At 49.3% G+C, this 16,414-nt stretch overlaps 1 protein-coding gene across 1 annotated transcript in view; it reads left to right on the top strand.

The window, feature by feature from the left end:
* Nucleotides 1-2,850: 2,850 nt before the first annotated feature.
* The window catches only part of SYNPR (synaptoporin), a 146,610-nt gene continuing 133,046 nt past the window's right edge, over nt 2,851-16,414 (top strand). The window contains exons 1-2 of the mRNA XM_081903221.1: nt 2,851-3,366; nt 3,485-3,550. Coding sequence (XP_081759347.1) covers nt 3,349-3,366; nt 3,485-3,550 — 84 coding nt within the window. The 5' untranslated portion in view covers nt 2,851-3,348. The remainder of the gene's footprint in view (nt 3,367-3,484; nt 3,551-16,414) is intronic.

Genomic DNA, 16,414 nt, shown 5'->3' with positions numbered 1-16,414 from the left:
AGGCCATAGCTCCTCAGTAGAGTATTTTCTTTCCATGCAGAAGTTTCCAGGTTCAATTCCTGGCATTTCTGGGGAAAGCTGAGAGTGTCCTGTCTGAAACTTTGATAGCTGCTGCCGGAGTAGAACATGCTGAACTAGATTAACCAATGGCCTTGACTCAGCATGAGAGAGTGTCCTATAGCCCTATGATGAAAATGAGACAATTATTTCAACACATAAATCTATTGGTCTGATCCTGTGTGTTACATATTCAAGCTAGCTTTTAAAACAGATGCAAATGTGGAAAAATCAGCTTTCCATTCTTTGTTTTTAAAAAATAATGAAGTGAGAATCAATAAATAGCCATATACAGTAGTATTTCTGTTTTAGATCATGGCAAAAGTATTACACAGATTATTCCCCAACAATTACTTCAATCCTTCAGGATAGAAACAGCTGACCAGACTACTCTTACCTCTAAAAAGCAGGCAATGAGGAGGCTGAGTGATTCCATAATCTGGGTGCCACAATCAAAATTATCTTCTGTCTTGTTCTCACCAACCACACCTCTGCCAGTGGGGGTGGACCATGAGAAAGGCCTCAGAAACTACACAAAGTTCTTGAACAGGGTTAATCTAAGAGGGGCTGTTTCTGAAATACCACAGCCCACTTGTGTCAGGTTGGCTAACCTGTGGCCCTGCAGAAGTTGCTGGATTCAAAGTCCTTTCAGCCCTAGCCACCATGTCATAAGCCCAGGGAGCTGTAGTCCAACAACATCTGGAGATATTTAGGGATTTCAAAACCAAAGCTAACGAAGTAAATGCTTAAGCAAAGTTAAGTGTGAATATTCTGAGAGGTAGAACAGGTAATTTCATAAGTTCATGCAGGCATGAAATCAGATCGTAATAGGGAATTCGAATTGGGTAAAGTGCAAATACAAATGTAGATATGGGGCAGAATCTAAAACAGGGCTTGGAAATATTTAAATGATCATGTATTCTATCTTATGTGAATAAGCTTTTGATTAGAGCTTTAGCACTCTCTTCCTTTCTTCTGCTTTCAAGGTTTGGTTCTCTTTTTAAGAAATAAAGTTTTCCAAATTGCAAATTTGTGTTTCCCATACAGTGGTACCTCGGGTTAAGTACTTAATTTGTTTCGGAGGTCCGTACTTAACCTGAAATTGTTCTTAACCTGAAGCACCACTTTAGCTAACGGGGCCTCCTGCTGCTGCCACGCCGCCGGAGCACAATTTCTGTTCTCATCCTGAAGCAAAATTCTTAACCTGAAGCACTATTTCCAGGTTAGTGGAGTCTGTAACCTGAAGTGTATGCAACCCGAGGTACCACTGTATTTTTAAAAAGTCTCCTAAACATTGAGGTAGCAAAGATCAATAAAGAAGGGGTGGGAGGATAGCTGTAGAAACAGAGGGATCAAGCAGAGTCATGGGGGGCAGGGTTTAAAATGCCGAAACTCTTCCATTACATGTATTTGCATTTTTATGACACCCAGAGCTTTACGTACACTCCCCTGGGTTCTGCTTTTCTTCCTTGGGGTGGAGGAATAATGTCAGGCATTCCACTCTGTTGCTCCTCAGAAATGTGCCCCATCGAGAAGAGAGGCAGAGGCCTCACAGGAACCCTTCATGCCATGCCTCCTCTCATTTAGATTTGCTTGAGGGGTAGAATAGCAGTCTCCTGCTTGCACCCCAGAGGAAGAATCCATTCGGGATTCAAGTGGCACACATCCCAATGGTGTGTTCTAAATAAATACACTCAAGAATGTCCCCTCGGTGCTTGAAGAAAGGCAGCAGCCAAGCTGGTGTGTTCAAAACAGTGCAGCATTTCAAGTGATGTGTGATGTTCTGGGATGTTTTATCTTGATATTGTGAGGAACGCTGCAAAAAACAACAACAGCGACTCTTTAATGAGGTTTTAGTTTCCATGAAGAGGAGCACATAATTAGAGGACTTTTAAGGCTCTAATTGGTGTGCTGCCAAAGAAGCATGCCATTGCCCAACACCTGTAAGTCACACTGTGCTAATCCTCATGCTGATCTCTGCTAGTCCAAAGAGTAGCACATCATTGCAGCCATAAAACCCTCAGACGACTTGGCTTTAGTTATCTCTTTGGCTTGCTTTCTACCCACTTCCTTATGCAGCCTAGTCCTCTGCATGTCAGCTTCCAGTGAAGCAAATCCCACCGGTGATCAATGAATGGTGCGGACTCCTAGATTAAGGAGACAACCCTATTTACCCAGGTGCAAGCCCCACTCAATTCAGTAAGACCTGCTTCTCATGGTAGGCATGGTTAGGATTGCACTGTACATTTGCTGAGGATGTGTACAAACCTAGTGCATACATGCTGGAAAGAAATCTAATTTAGCTTAACTGAGAGAAAAATACACACACAGATAGAGAGACAGGGCTAAACCGCATACATGGTGTAGTAAACATTATCTGCATCCACTGCCCCCTCTATTGCTTTCCCCATTGCTTATTTCAGACTGTAAACTCCTTGGAGGCAGGGGTTTATTTTTGCTTATGGCATTTGCACACACGGACTGTGCTGTCACCCCTACTGGGGCTTACTCCCAAGTAAGAGGGGAAGGGCCATAGATAGTGGTAGAGGGTCCGCCTTGCAAGCAAAAGGTCCCGGGTTCAACCCCAGGCTTCTCCATGTAGCTGCTGCCAGTCAGTGTAGGCTTTACTGAGCTAGACGGGCCAGTGCTCTGACTCGGTATAAGGCGGCTTCTGAGGAGACGTAGGATCGGGCTACGAGTCCCACATCGCGCGCGCGAGAGGGAGGGCGCAGCTCTTCCCTCGGCGGGAAGACGCCGACTGAAGCGAGCGCGCCGCTATTCGCAGGGACGCTGCGCGGGAAAAAGCGCGCCGGAGCGGCAGCGCGTCCCCTCTCTTCAAAAAGTCCTCCTCCTGTTCTTATTTCTGCCTCCGCTTCGACATGCTGAGGAAGCGCGCCAGCACCGTCCAGAGGTTTGTGAGGGGAGAAGCGCTCAGCCCGTGAGAAGGCGAAGCGAGCGGCTGAAGCGTCCCCCTCCTCTCTCAAGCAGCGGCCCGGCCACCTCGCACGCGCTTCTTCAGGCGACTAAAGCGCGGCAGAGCGGCGAGCCCGGGCAGCCCACCCCACCTCCTCCTTCTCCTCTCCTTCCCTCCGCCCTGCGCGCTCGGCTCGGGCGTGGATGTTCGCTGGGAGCTCAGCTCTTCTGGGTTTTTCCCCCCCGCCCGCCTCGCTCGCTCCAACCCGGGCTCCTCGGCGCGGGCAAGCCGCCTAGAGCCTCTCCAGGGCGCTCCTTGCACCTGGACGCCGCCTCCTCCGGGGAAGCTGAAGTTTGCGCGCCAAAAGCCGGGCAGGGATGGAACCCGTTAACCAGGTAAGGGCGCCTGAGGGAGGGGGAAGCGCGCGCGCCGGGAGGCTTCGCCGCGGGGGTTGGCACCCCTCCTGCCCTAACTCTGCCCTCACTGGCTTCTCTCTCCCCCCCCCCCCCCCAGCTCGCCTCCAAGGGAACCTTCCGGGCGCTGAAGGAGCCCCTGGCTTTCCTGAGGGTGCTGGAGTGGGTAAGTCGGACTGCCAGCTGGAAGAGGTGGAGAAGGGAGGGCGAGCGAGCGAGCGAGCGGAAGGGGTGGTGTTTGGGCTTGTGTGGGGCTGGATATCTATGAGTGAGGGGTGCCTGGGTCGGCTGTGGGGAAGCTGTGCCGGGCGTTGAAGGCAATGGCTAGACTCCCCTTGGTCTCAAGACAGTGGTTTCGGTGACTTCTTGAGCCTCTGCTGATTAGGGGAAGGGTGTCCCCTTTTTTGGGGGGGTCTTGCAAATCCAAACCCCTCTGGATCTCCACCAACTGCTTTTCCTTTCGAGGGTGGGAGCAGGAAAACCCAGCTCCAGGTTTTTCTTCCCCTTCTGAGGTAGGAAGAGGAGTGCATTTTTTAGTTTATTTTTAAGAGGGTTCTGACATTCAAGTCCAGCTAGAAAGGTTGCTAAGTGCTTGTTTTCTATTTAGGGAATAATAGCCCTCTCTGTTTTGCATTCACTTCTTCTGGCTTGATGAAACAGGTGTGTTTCCTTCTCCTCCCCCCCCTCCCTCCCAAGCCCCTTTAAGGTTCTGGTGAAGCCTGGCTAGGATTGTAAGTCCCTTGAGGAGGAAGAAGTAGGGTGAAGAATTGGATTTGGGGTTAAGTGCAGGGAGGTGGAGAAAGACGCAGTCTTGCTGCCTTTCCTTCCCCAGGATAGGAAATTGGGGAGGGAGATATGGCAGTGAGAGTTTCCCAAAGTGTAAACACAGGATGGAGTAGAGGCACATGTTCCTCCTAGCAACCTGCTGGGGAAAGGAAAGAGGATGGGGGGGGCAGGCAAAATGTTTCAAAAGCTTCTCTCTATTCCTGTTATTCGTTATCCATTGCCCCTTTCTAAGGAGCCTATTTGGCCTCCCCACAAAAACCCTTGAGAAGGCCTGGCTTCTCCTTCCCCACTTTTTGAGCCAGCCCAGGTGAATGGTATTTTAGATCCCAGCCCCCTCCACCTCCCCAAACTCAAATTTGTTTGCTTTGTGCCTGGCTTCCTTTGGCTTCATCCACTCTGCTCATTTAAGTGCAAAAGGAAAGAACTGACAATATTTCCCCCTCCTTTCTATCAAACATTTCTCTCCCCCCCCCACCCCCTCTAGTTGTTATGCATTTAGCAAACTAGTCTCTGGGCTTGAGCAGTAAATTGAGGCAGATAATTGGTTAGCGGAATAATGTCAGTGTTTGTTTCTCTGATCCTTATTCGGAGTGAAATCTGCAGGTCAAATGACATCCATTGCCAGTAGGTCTGAAGGAAGAGGAAGAACCCATCTGAACGGAAAGTTCAGAGCCTGTCGTGGAAGATTAATCACATCCCCTCTAATGTTGAATGGCTAGCAAATTATGTAATATATATATGAGTGTGTGGGGTGTGTGTTTTGATTCACACATATTATGAACTTGTACATTCATCTGACGTTTAGTACACACATCTGACGTTTGCGTTGACATACACAAGCCCTTTGAAGAAGCATTTTTTTGTGATTCTTTTCTTCTGTGTGAGTCCAATGTTAAGTATGCTTGCATATGCACGTATGCCCATATTTCCCCATAAGTTTTCCCTAGCCAAGTAGTTTGCTTTACACATGGTTGTGTGAAACTTAGAATAGTTTTATATCTAACTCTTTCCTACGGAAGTGTGTAAACAATGAGGGAAGTGCTGTCAATCTATTATTATTCCCCACCCCATTGCTTCTTGTGCATAAAATCGTTTTATGTTTGCGGAATGCATAAGAAAGCTTTTAATAAAAAGTTTTAGCTGCTAATTAAATGCTCTGTAGGAACAGTCTTAACTGCTAAATGAAGTGTGCCATAGAAACAGTTCATCAGTTGATGGGAATGCCTGTTGGGCATGAATTATATGCTTTGAGCCTACCTTTTCTACACGGAAATGCTGTTTGAAGGAAATATATGTTGCTGGGCTAAATACTGGCAGTTTGTATCTTTGGCTGTGAATACTGTTGTCACGGCCACCCAGGACTGGTCCCAGCTCACAAGAGACCTCACTCCGTTGCAGCTTATTTACAGGAAAAGTTTATTGAAGATTTCTGCTTCTCATACAGTTCAGCATTGTGGCCGTACGTCTGCCACGTTAGACCGCTGAAGTCCCCTCTGACTCCTCCCCTCTTCCGCACCAACTTAATAGCCTGGCTCTAGACCACCTCTTCCTCTCCTTTCTTTTCCGCAGGGTCTTCCTGCCCCCCTGGGTTCCCTCTCTCCGTGACTCGCCTGAGGCTGAATCCTCTGCCGCCTCTTCCCCCCTCTTTCTGGCTTTAGGGCCGGGCTCCTCCCCTGAGCTCTCTCCACTTCCGCGCGCCTCTACGTTTGAACTTGGCGCGCGTACGTTGCTGCTGACCTTTCTTTCGACCGCTACACCACCCCCTGCTCTGCTCTCCACCCTTTCCGGCTGAACACCCTGCTCCAACCCCCTCTCTCTGTTCTCTCCTAATCCTGCTCCCTCCGAGAGGCTGACGACTCCACCCCCTTTACTCCGTTCCGGCTGAGACGTCTCTTGCTTCCTCTGTCTTCCACTGGGCTCCTCTCCGCTTCTCCCTTCTCCTCCCCTTTGCTTGATTAAGGTAACCCCCTTTTGAGAATCCTCTGACTCGCTGCTCAGACTCGTGGATTCCCTCAGAATTCCGTCATCTTCTTCCTCATCCTTCTGCCCCTCCTCCCACTCGCTCTCCGTCTCCTCTGTCATCTCCTCCTCTCTCCCAGAAACCCTGACATCCATCCCCCCCTCGAAGCCCCCCCTTCCCCCCTCCCGCTCGCCGGGGACCGGTTGTGGAAACTGCGGCTCTTCGGGGGTAGGCTCAGGATACAGGTCGTCTACGTCAATGTTCCCTGCTGGCAGTTCTGTGTAAGTGTATTCGAAGTCGGGTTCTTCCCCCAAATGCTTCTCAGTCTCTGCTTCCATCGCTACTTCCTCCGGTGCTGCCCGCCAAGGACCTATCAGCCACCTCTTACGCCATTCCTCCTCTGGCTGCTCCTCCCACCAATAAGGGGTTTCCGTGTCCACCCCCGAGCACGATCCCCTGGGCGGGCTTGATTCTGGTGTTCTTTCCTCGGGGGAAGAGAAACCCCTGAACGTGCTATCTGACAATGTGGGTGTGAAAAGCCAGTCATCAAAGTACTCAGCTGGCATGGGTCTATGTGGGAAAAGTGCATGGAACTCTTCTTTCAAAAGGGGTTCGTCTAACTCGTAGCCTGGCACCCAACTATTAGCAGCGGCTGGTGTGCCCTCCCTGGCGAGAAAATATTCAACTCCCTCCTCCCCCCATCTCGAGTCCAGTATCTCTGTGACCTCGTTAAGAGGTCCTGGTCTTGGCGATTCCCCCCTCTCAGGCGCCCTCCTACGTGGCTCTGGGGGTGCTCCTGACTCTTGAAACCTGTGTGGGGTTTTGTAGGGAGTGAGCACCGACCTATGAAAGACCGGGTGCACCCTGGAACCTTCCGGAAGGGCTAGACGAAAAGCCACCGGATTGATCTTAGCCTCAACTTGATATGGCCCTAGCTGCCTGTGTCCTAACTTCTTCTTGGCCAATGACCTGGCCGGCATCGCGTGGGCTGCTAACCACACCCAGTCCCCAACCTGGATGTCCTCTCCCGCCCTCCTGTGCTTATCGGCCTGCACCTTATACGCCTGTTTTGCCAGCTCCAAATGTCTCCGCAGCTCCTCGTGCACCTCTTGCAACTCCGCTGCAAACTGGTCGGCATCTTGAGGCCCCCCCCCTCCTGGTGCCGCAAATCTCGGGAAGGTTCTGGGATGACGGCCATTGTTCGCGAAGAAAGGCGTCACCCCGGTGGAAGCGTGTTTCGTGTTGTTGTAGGCGAATTCAGCCATCGGCAGATAGTCCACCCACGCCGCAGGTCGCTGGTTGGCGTAGCACCGCAGGTACTGCTGCATGATCGCGTTGACCCTCTCCGCTTGACCGTTGGTTTGTGGATGCCTCGCCGATGTCAGGTTGATTTTGACGTGCAAGATGCCCAGAAGCTTTCGCCAGAAAGTGGAAACAAACTGGCGCCCCCTGTCGGACAAGACGGACTGCGGAAGTCCATGCACTCTGAAGACGTGATCGATGAAGAGCTTTGCGGTCTGTTCTGCCGTCGCCACCTTGGCACAAGGAATGAAGTGCGCCATCTTGGTGAACAAGTCCACCACCACTAACACCGCCGTCTTACCTCTGGAGCTGGGCAGGTCTGTAACAAAGTCCAACGCTACCCTCTCCCACGGTTGCTGCGGTGTCTCCAGCGGTTCTAGCAATCCCGCCTGCTTCTGGTGCACTGGTTTGGACCTCTGGCAGATATCACACCTGGCGACGTAGTCCGCCACCTCTCCTCTCATCTGGGGCCACCAAAAGTCTCTAGCCACCAACTCCATCGTCTTCTCTTTGCCGAAATGGCCTGCACTAGGGGCGTCATGCAACTGTTGCAGAACCTTGGCTCGAAGATCGTCGGTGGGCACGTAAAGGGCACCCTTACGAGTCAAAAGTCCATCTTGTAATTGAAACTCATCGTTGTGTCGCGACCCTCCGCGTAGCTCCTCCATCTTAGACTGTGCAAACTGATCCCTCTGCAACGCGCGTCGCACCGCGTCCAGGTCGACTGCGATGGTAGCGCACGTCCACGCCTGCGGTGCGAAAATGTGCTTTGCTGCGATTGGAGCTGCTTCCTCCAAGTATTGCGGCTTTCGGGACAGCGCGTCTGCAATAACATTGGAGTCTCCTGGGATGTATTCTATTTTGAAGTCGAAGTCCGCAAAGAACTCCGCCCAGCGCATGTGTCGCTGGGTCTGCAACTTAGCCGTCCGCCAATACTCTAAGTTCTTGTGATCCGTGCGGACCTGCACCGTGTGCTTGGCTCCTATTAAGAAGTGTCGCCACGCTTTGAAAGCAGCATGAATGGCCAACAACTCCCTGTCCCATATGGTATAATTGCGCTCCGCCTTGCTGAGCTTCCGGGAGTAGAACGCACCCGGTCGCCAGTTGCCTTGTGAATCCTCTTGCAAAAGAACGGCCCCAACCGCTCTATCTGACGCATCGGTCTCTACCCGCATGGGTCTGCCGGGATTCACGTGGAGCAGCTGCTCTTCGGAGGCGAAAAGACCTTTAAGCGTCCGGAAGGACCGCTCCGCTTGTTCGGTCCAGACGAACTTCTTCTTCTTGGAACTGAGGGTGTCAGTGATCGCCGCCGTCGCGTTCGCAAAACCTTTAATAAACTTGCGGTAAAAATTGGCAAAGCCGATGAACCTCTGGACCTCTTTCCGATTTCGAGGGCTTTTCCAGTCCAACAGCGCTTGAACCTTAGCCCTGTCCATGGCCAGTCCCTCGTCGGACAACTTGTAGCCAAGGAAATCAACCTCTCTGACATCAAACTGGCACTTTTCCAACTTGGCGTACAGCCTGTGTTCCTTCAGCCTCTGCAGGACCTCCCTCACGTCCTTATCGTGATCCTCCGGCGATTCCGAGAAAATCAGGATATCGTCGAGAAAGCAGACACACTTTTTGTAGAGGAGACCTGCTAGCACGTGGTGCATAAATGCTTGAAAAACGTGGCTGCCATTTTGGAGGCCGAAAGGCATGACTCTGTATTCGTATGTGCCCAGAGGGGTGAACATGGCGGTCTTCCACTCATCTCCTTTCCGGATGCGGATGAGATTGTAAGCTCCACGTAGGTCCAGCTTGGTGAAAATCTTGCCCCTCCTGACGGTCGCTAAAAGGTCGTCAATCTTGGGCATGGGGAAAGCTTTGGGCTTAGTCAAGCTGTTGATGAACCTGTAATCCACTATAAGCCTTTTTTGGGGCGTGTCCTTCTTCTTCACAAAGAAAACAGGGCTGCCTCCCGCTGCTTTAGATTCCTGGATGAAACCTCGCTTGAGGTTATGGTCTATGAACTCCCGAAGCTCTTGCATTTCGTCCTCCGACATGGAGTACAGCTTGGCAGCAGGCAATTGCGCCCCTGGCACTAAATCAATCGCGCAGTCGTAAGGTCTATGAGGCGGCAACTTGTCAGCTTCCTTCTCACAGAAAACCTCCAAGAATTCCTGGTACTTGTGAGGCACTGTTTGCACCATACCCAGATGCAATGGCTGCTCAGCCTCTCCTCCCTGATCGGTCTGAAAGCAATGCTGAGCACAATACGATGAACAAAAGTTGATCTGCCTCTGGTACCACGCAACCGCGGGACTGTGCCTCTCCAGCCAACTCATGCCTAACACGATGGGTGTGTCCGATAAGTGGGTGACATTGAAACTAATAAGCTCTCGATGGTTGCCAATCTGCATCATCATGGGAGGGGTTTGCTGCACCACTTGCCCCCCCAGCAACTTCCTGCCGTCCACCGTGACCACGTTCAGAGGCGTCGTTGCAGGCAGGAGCGCCATGTTGTGCTGCTTAACGAACTGCAGTCCCATGAAGTCGGCGTTGCTTCCTGAATCGATCGTTATTGGAACCTCAAGGAGTCTCCCATCAGGCAACTGGAGTGTTGCTGTGAGCAGAACTGCCGGTTTGGGAGGCAAAGGGTCCACGCTCTGCAGTGATGCTGGGGGCTTGTCTACAGATCCGCCTGGCTGAGCCCCAGTAGCTCTGCTTCCAGCCAGGCACTGTCGTTTCCCTGAAGCTGCTCCCCTGGTTGCACCTCTGCTGTTACAGTTGCCAGCGCTGCAGTGTGCTTCTGGAGCCTCTGGGGGCACTCTTTCGCCATATGGTGCGCACTGTCACAGATGTAACACTTCCTGGTTCCTCTAGGAGGCTTCGCTTTGGCTGCACCAGGGACAGGGCTCTGGGATGGCTTCTGAGCCCTAGCACCACCAATCTCCATTGGCTCCTCTCTGTCCTTCCCCATTGGCGAGGGGTGCGCACGGCTGAAGTCCCTGTGCACAAAAGGGAGAGTCCTTGCTTGCGCACGCGCTTGGGGCCCGTCCTCCTCGTGCCACGGACGCCCCTCATGTCGAATTCCAAGAGCTAAAGCCCGTTGCACCACGTCTTCTAGGGTCTGGGGTCTGTCCCCCCTAGCGATCTCATCCTTGATGGGGGGGCTCAATCCCTCCCAAAAAAGATCTCTGACCGGTTTACTGTCCTTTGGCCAATCTAAGGCGGTGAGCAATGCAAAAAATTTAGAGTGGTATTGGCGCACAGTCGCTTTCCCCTGCCTCAGCCCGTGCATTTGACGGCGCGCAATGTCCACATCCACAGAGGATTGAAAACAAGAATCCATCGCTTTGATGAACGCAGTTGAATCGCGACGGGCCGGTCCATCTTCGCGCCACAAATTGCGTAGCCAAGCCCTGGCCTCCCCATGCAGGTGCGAAACAATGAACCCCACTCTCTCCTCCTCATCTTTAAAATCGTGACGGAGTAAGTGCAGTGCATATACAACGTCCGCTCTGAAATTGGGATAGTCTTGCAAGTTGCCATTAAAATGCGGAACTAGGGCACCCCCCCTCCGTCCAAGCGCAATGCCCTCCGCTCTGGATCCTGGGGCCCCCGCCTTGTCCGCGCGCTCCCACCTTGCCTGCAAATCCTGGCACGTCTTCTCCAAGTCGTCATTCTTCTTCTGCGAAGCAATGACTGCCGATGTGAGAGCGGTAACCTGATTCCGCAATGCAACCAGCTGCTCCTCAGCGCTCATGGCTGCTCCCGTTCGTGAGCTTCGCAAAAAAAAAAATTTTTGCTTTCAGAGAGGGGACTTACTGTCACGGCCACCCAGGACTGGTCCCAGCTCACAAGAGACCTCACTCCGTTGCAGCTTATTTACAGGAAAAGTTTATTGAAGATTTCTGCTTCTCATACAGTTCAGCATTGTGGCCGTACGTCTGCCACGTTAGACCGCTGAAGTCCCCTCTGACTCCTCCCCTCTTCCGCACCAACTTAATAGCCTGGCTCTAGACCACCTCTTCCTCTCCTTTCTTTTCCGCAGGGTCTTCCTGCCCCCCTGGGTTCCCTCTCTCCGTGACTCGCCTGAGGCTGAATCCTCTGCCGCCTCTTCCCCCCTCTTTCTGGCTTTAGGGCCGGGCTCCTCCCCTGAGCTCTCTCCACTTCCGCGCGCCTCTACGTTTGAACTTGGCGCGCGTACGTTGCTGCTGACCTTTCTTTCGACCGCTACACCACCCCCTGCTCTGCTCTCCACCCTTTCCGGCTGAACACCCTGCTCCAACCCCCTCTCTCTGTTCTCTCCTAATCCTGCTCCCTCCGAGAGGCTGACGACTCCACCCCCTTTACTCCGTTCCGGCTGAGACGTCTCTTGCTTCCTCTGTCTTCCACTGGGCTCCTCTCCGCTTCTCCCTTCTCCTCCCCTTTGCTTGATTAAGGTAACCCCCTTTTGAGAATCCTCTGACTCGCTGCTCAGACTCGTGGATTCCCTCAGAATTCCGTCATCTTCTTCCTCATCCTTCTGCCCCTCCTCCCACTCGCTCTCCGTCTCCTCTGTCATCTCCTCCTCTCTCCCAGAAACCCTGACAACTGTATTTTAATAGTTATTACAGTATCTCTATTTCAAGGATGGGGCAGAAGCTGAAAGGATGAAGTCATGTGGCCTATCCAAAGTCTGAAGAACACCCAAAACAGAGCAAAAACAACAACAACAACTCAGGGAGCAGGGGATATAGCTGGTGGTGAAGGCTTGCTTCAGAAAACCAGTTGTTGGTGTAGAAAACTAGCTAGGCTAGAAAATTCTGCATACTTTGGTTCCAAAGAGTGTTGCAACTGGAGCCTAATGATGATGATGTGCTTGTTTCGTGCATCTTATCATCCAGCTAGACAATCACAGTGAAATACATTGAAGGACGTTAGGCATGGAAATGGAGCTTTTGCTTTCTGCCCATAATTTAATTGTGTTGCTATATCATGTGTCTGCCTGTCTGTCTCTGCAGCACATGTGGTTGGATCTGTGTTTATTTTATAGCAAACCATGATACATTAGGTCACCTATGTCTGCTGAAGATTTTTGGATCATGTATATGGAATTTCACATTATCTAGGCAGGGTAGAAATAATCTAGTTGTGACTATCTATGATTGTCTTAGAGTCAGTTAGAAGAAGCTTGACGCTTTCTGTCATATGACCAGTATATCATTTTGTTTTATACGAAAGCCACAATATCTATGTACCATTGTTTATGCATACCATCCTCTGTGCTTCCTGAACTTTGCAATGAAACTTGAACTGGGGCCTTTTAAGGGAAGGGTGAGGCATTGTGGCAGGATGGAAGAGACTACCCAGACTTTGAAGAGAAAGTGCTTCTCCTTTCCCCACCCCCTCCTGCCCACCTCAAGGTTCTTCTGTTTCCTCCCTTTTTTCAGCCAAGTCAAAGCAGAAATTTATGGAGCATTCAAAGGAAGATACAAAGAATGCTATCCAGAGACTGCTATCAGCTTAATACGAGGATTGCACCACGTACACTTCCTTCTGCCAACTCAAACCTACAGATCTCTTGAGTTTTGAGCCAGAGGTGTAAAACACTTCAGGGACTGGACAGCATGACTCCATGAGGGTGCTTATGGGGTGGATTGCTGACCCACAAAGAGCTTGGCTTAAGGAATCGTAGAACTGTAGAGTTGGACGAGACACCAATGCAAGAAGGCAGCAGTCAGGGCTTTATGGTGCTATGGATTTTGACTCTTTAGTCTTTTCAGCCACATTAGTTTTAGAGGAGCTTTCTACAATTAATAGCATCATTGGCATCAAGTATCCATCAAGAATCACAGAGTTGTTCAGACTTGTGTAGGCTGACTATATAGCTTGACTCTCACCCAATAGTCTGTCCCCTTGGACAGATTTTGATATTATGAAAAAATCTTCAAAATTATGACTTTTAGGTAGGAAAGCGAAACATTATAATTCATTTTTCTTCCAAACTGATATGTTGCTGATTTCCTAGAGCAGTTTATGATGAAGCTACTAAAGCACAGGGTTTTCTGTTTTCTTAAATGCCTTTTTTATTGACTAATTTTCTAGTGATAACCAGCCAGTGACAAAACTCAGCTTGATTCAGACTCAAACCTAGTTCCAAGGACGTAACCACATTATTCTCCTGGCAAAAGAAAAGAAAAAAACACCAAAGAGTTTTGTGGCATCTTCTTGTTTTGTTTCCCCCAGCATCTCACATCCATATTTGGATATATGCCTCTTCAAGTTCTCTCCATTGCTTTCTGCTGTTTGCTCCTTGCATCCACATAAGCCTTGCTGTTAGTTTCAGATCATCCGCCTGTGGTTCCGCCTTGGTCTTTTGAAATTGTAGGCTCTCCATGCTAACCCTGCTTTAGTCCATTGGCCTAAACTGCCCCTTGTAACATGTCCTGCCTTATGTCCAACTTCAACTTCATGGCCTTCACCACTCCATCCATAACTTCTGGTCTCTGTCATATCCAGTTACTAGCTTTTCTGTCTTTTTTATTCCTGACATTGAACATTCCATGGTACATTGTGTTATTCTTAAGCTGTTCATGTTTCTCTGTGTCATGGTCCAAGTCTTCTTTCCAAAACACATCACATGTAATACATTATTTTAGTCTTGGCTGTGGGTTAAACCACAGAGCCTAGGGCTTGCCAATCAGAAGGTCGGCGGTTCGAATCCCCGCGATGGGGTGAGCTCTCGTTGCTCAGTCCCTGCTGCTGCCAACCTAGCAGTTCGAAAGCATGCCAAAGTGCAAGTAGATAAATAGATACCGCTCCAGCAGGAAGGTAAATGGCGTTTCCGTGCGCTGCTCTGGTTCGCCAGAATTGGCTTAGTCATGCTGGCCACATGACCCGGAAACTGTACGCCGGCTCCCTCAGCCAATAAAGCGAGATGAGCACCGCAACCCCAGAGTCAGTCACGACTGGACCTAATGGTCAGGGGTCCCTTTACCTTTAGGTTCATCTTCAGTCCTACCTTTTCTGATACTTCATTTAGTTCTTCCAACTTTTTTTTATAGTTCTTGTTGACCTTTGGCTATTGCAACTATATCTTCTGCGTATCATAGACAATTTAGATCTCTTCCATTGATGTTGATTCCATTCTGGCCTCTTAAAGGCTAACAAATATCTTATGCCTTTTGTGGATCAAAGCTTACCCCATAAAATGCAGGAAGTGCTATGAGTTGCAGGTATACATATTGTATACCTGAATATATACCAACCAACACGGGGTAACGCTTCATGCATCTGATACACTGGACTGTAATCCATGAAAGCTTATGCTATAATAAATAAATAAATACATTTGTGCATCTTTAAAGTTCCATAGGACTCTTCATCACTTTTGCAGCAAACCTAAACACACTGGCCAGTGTGTGTATTCCTCTAAATATAGTGGAACTAAAAAAAGGAAACACTTAGGGTCACACAATCATCCTTGCCACATAATAGATTTTAAATCTCACATCTTCTTTTCTTGCACTTAATGCTCCATATGAGTTGTCATTTAAAACTTAAAATAGGAAACAGCAACCTTCTGCTCATTTTGTTTTTGTTGTGGCAAATTCTACACCAGTTTGCATCCATTGACACATATGCTCAGAACAGTCCAATTATGCCCCCTTAATTGCCAGATTTACAGCTGTTTCCTTTCGAGTGTTTAATGGCATGCAATATGACCAGTTTCTCTCCCTCTTAAAATAAAGTGCTGATTGCAATGGAATCAATCTGTTTTTAACTACTCTTACTAATAGTGGTGTGTTCTTGGCTGATGCTACCATGCAAAGATTTGAAGTGTTTGTTCACTGTTTTTCATGCGAGGAGACTTGATAGTGGAGTGTCTAATAAAGTTCTCAGTTTTGACATCTTTTCAATAGTATGTTCAGCTACAGTACTATGTTTCCTGCAGTGTCTCAAGAAGGCCCGCATCTCAAAACAATTCCGTTACTACAAGGGGAAGCCCACATGGTACTTTCCTGATGTTTGTTGCATTCCAACTCCCATCATCCCTGACCATTGGCCATACTGGCTGAGGCTGATGGGAGTTGGAGTCCATCAAATATCTGGAAGTAGCTAGGATGGCTACCCTTGAGTTACTGTGCTGCAGACAGTGTATCTTGCTGCCAGCAGCAAGGTGTAAACCCTGAAGTGATCTCACATATTCATAATGTTTGACTATTCATTCTTTGGTGACCAGAGTGGTGTCATGATGGTTTGAGTTTGACTATTTCAATAAATTGCGTTAAGCTTTTTATAGCATTGTGTTTTAATTGTTGTAACCCTCCCTGGCACTTTCATATGAATACAACAACAGTAATAAAACAACAGCAGCAACAAGTAAGAGGAGCATTATTCACAGACTGTCTTCTTGTGGTTCAGGTAGTTCTATCTCTTTCCTCCCTTTACATCCACGGCTGTACACAGCTGCCCCACACAGCCTATTCAGGGGCCCTGGATAAGGCTGACCCAACTCGGAGACCACTCAACCTGTATTGTCATGGGAATAACCACACAATTGGTAACATTTACATGGAAAGGGAGGATGACTCTTGATAGATTACTTAATTTATGAATGGTCATTGCAATCACTTCGAAGTGTCCTCTTCTCTCAGATGGAATTCATAAGGTTTTGTGCTTTACCAGGTTACAATACTGGGGCTAATCTTGCAAGTAAGAAGGCAACTAGGGCAACAGTGGAAGAAGACTCACAGCAAACTCAAGCAACCACACTTAAAGGCCATTTTCCTGTTCATTCTATGATGGTGGCAAAGAAGTTACTGTTTTCTATCACCATCACATCTGTTCAGTGTTGTGTAGTGGAATTCCCCCATGTGACGAGGGACTTAATTGAAATCAGTCTGGCCAGAGAGAGAGTCTCTTTGTTGCATTACGGCAGCTCTGTAGAGTGGTGGGAATCACTGAATTCTTCTGAGTTAAATAGCTATCACCTGATCCAACACATTTCGGGTT

Source organism: Podarcis melisellensis (assembly GCF_964234715.1).
Source record: "Podarcis melisellensis genome assembly, chromosome: 2".
Lineage (NCBI taxonomy): Eukaryota > Metazoa > Chordata > Lepidosauria > Squamata > Lacertidae > Podarcis > Podarcis melisellensis.
This window is presented reverse-complemented; position numbering and strand designations above follow the sequence as displayed.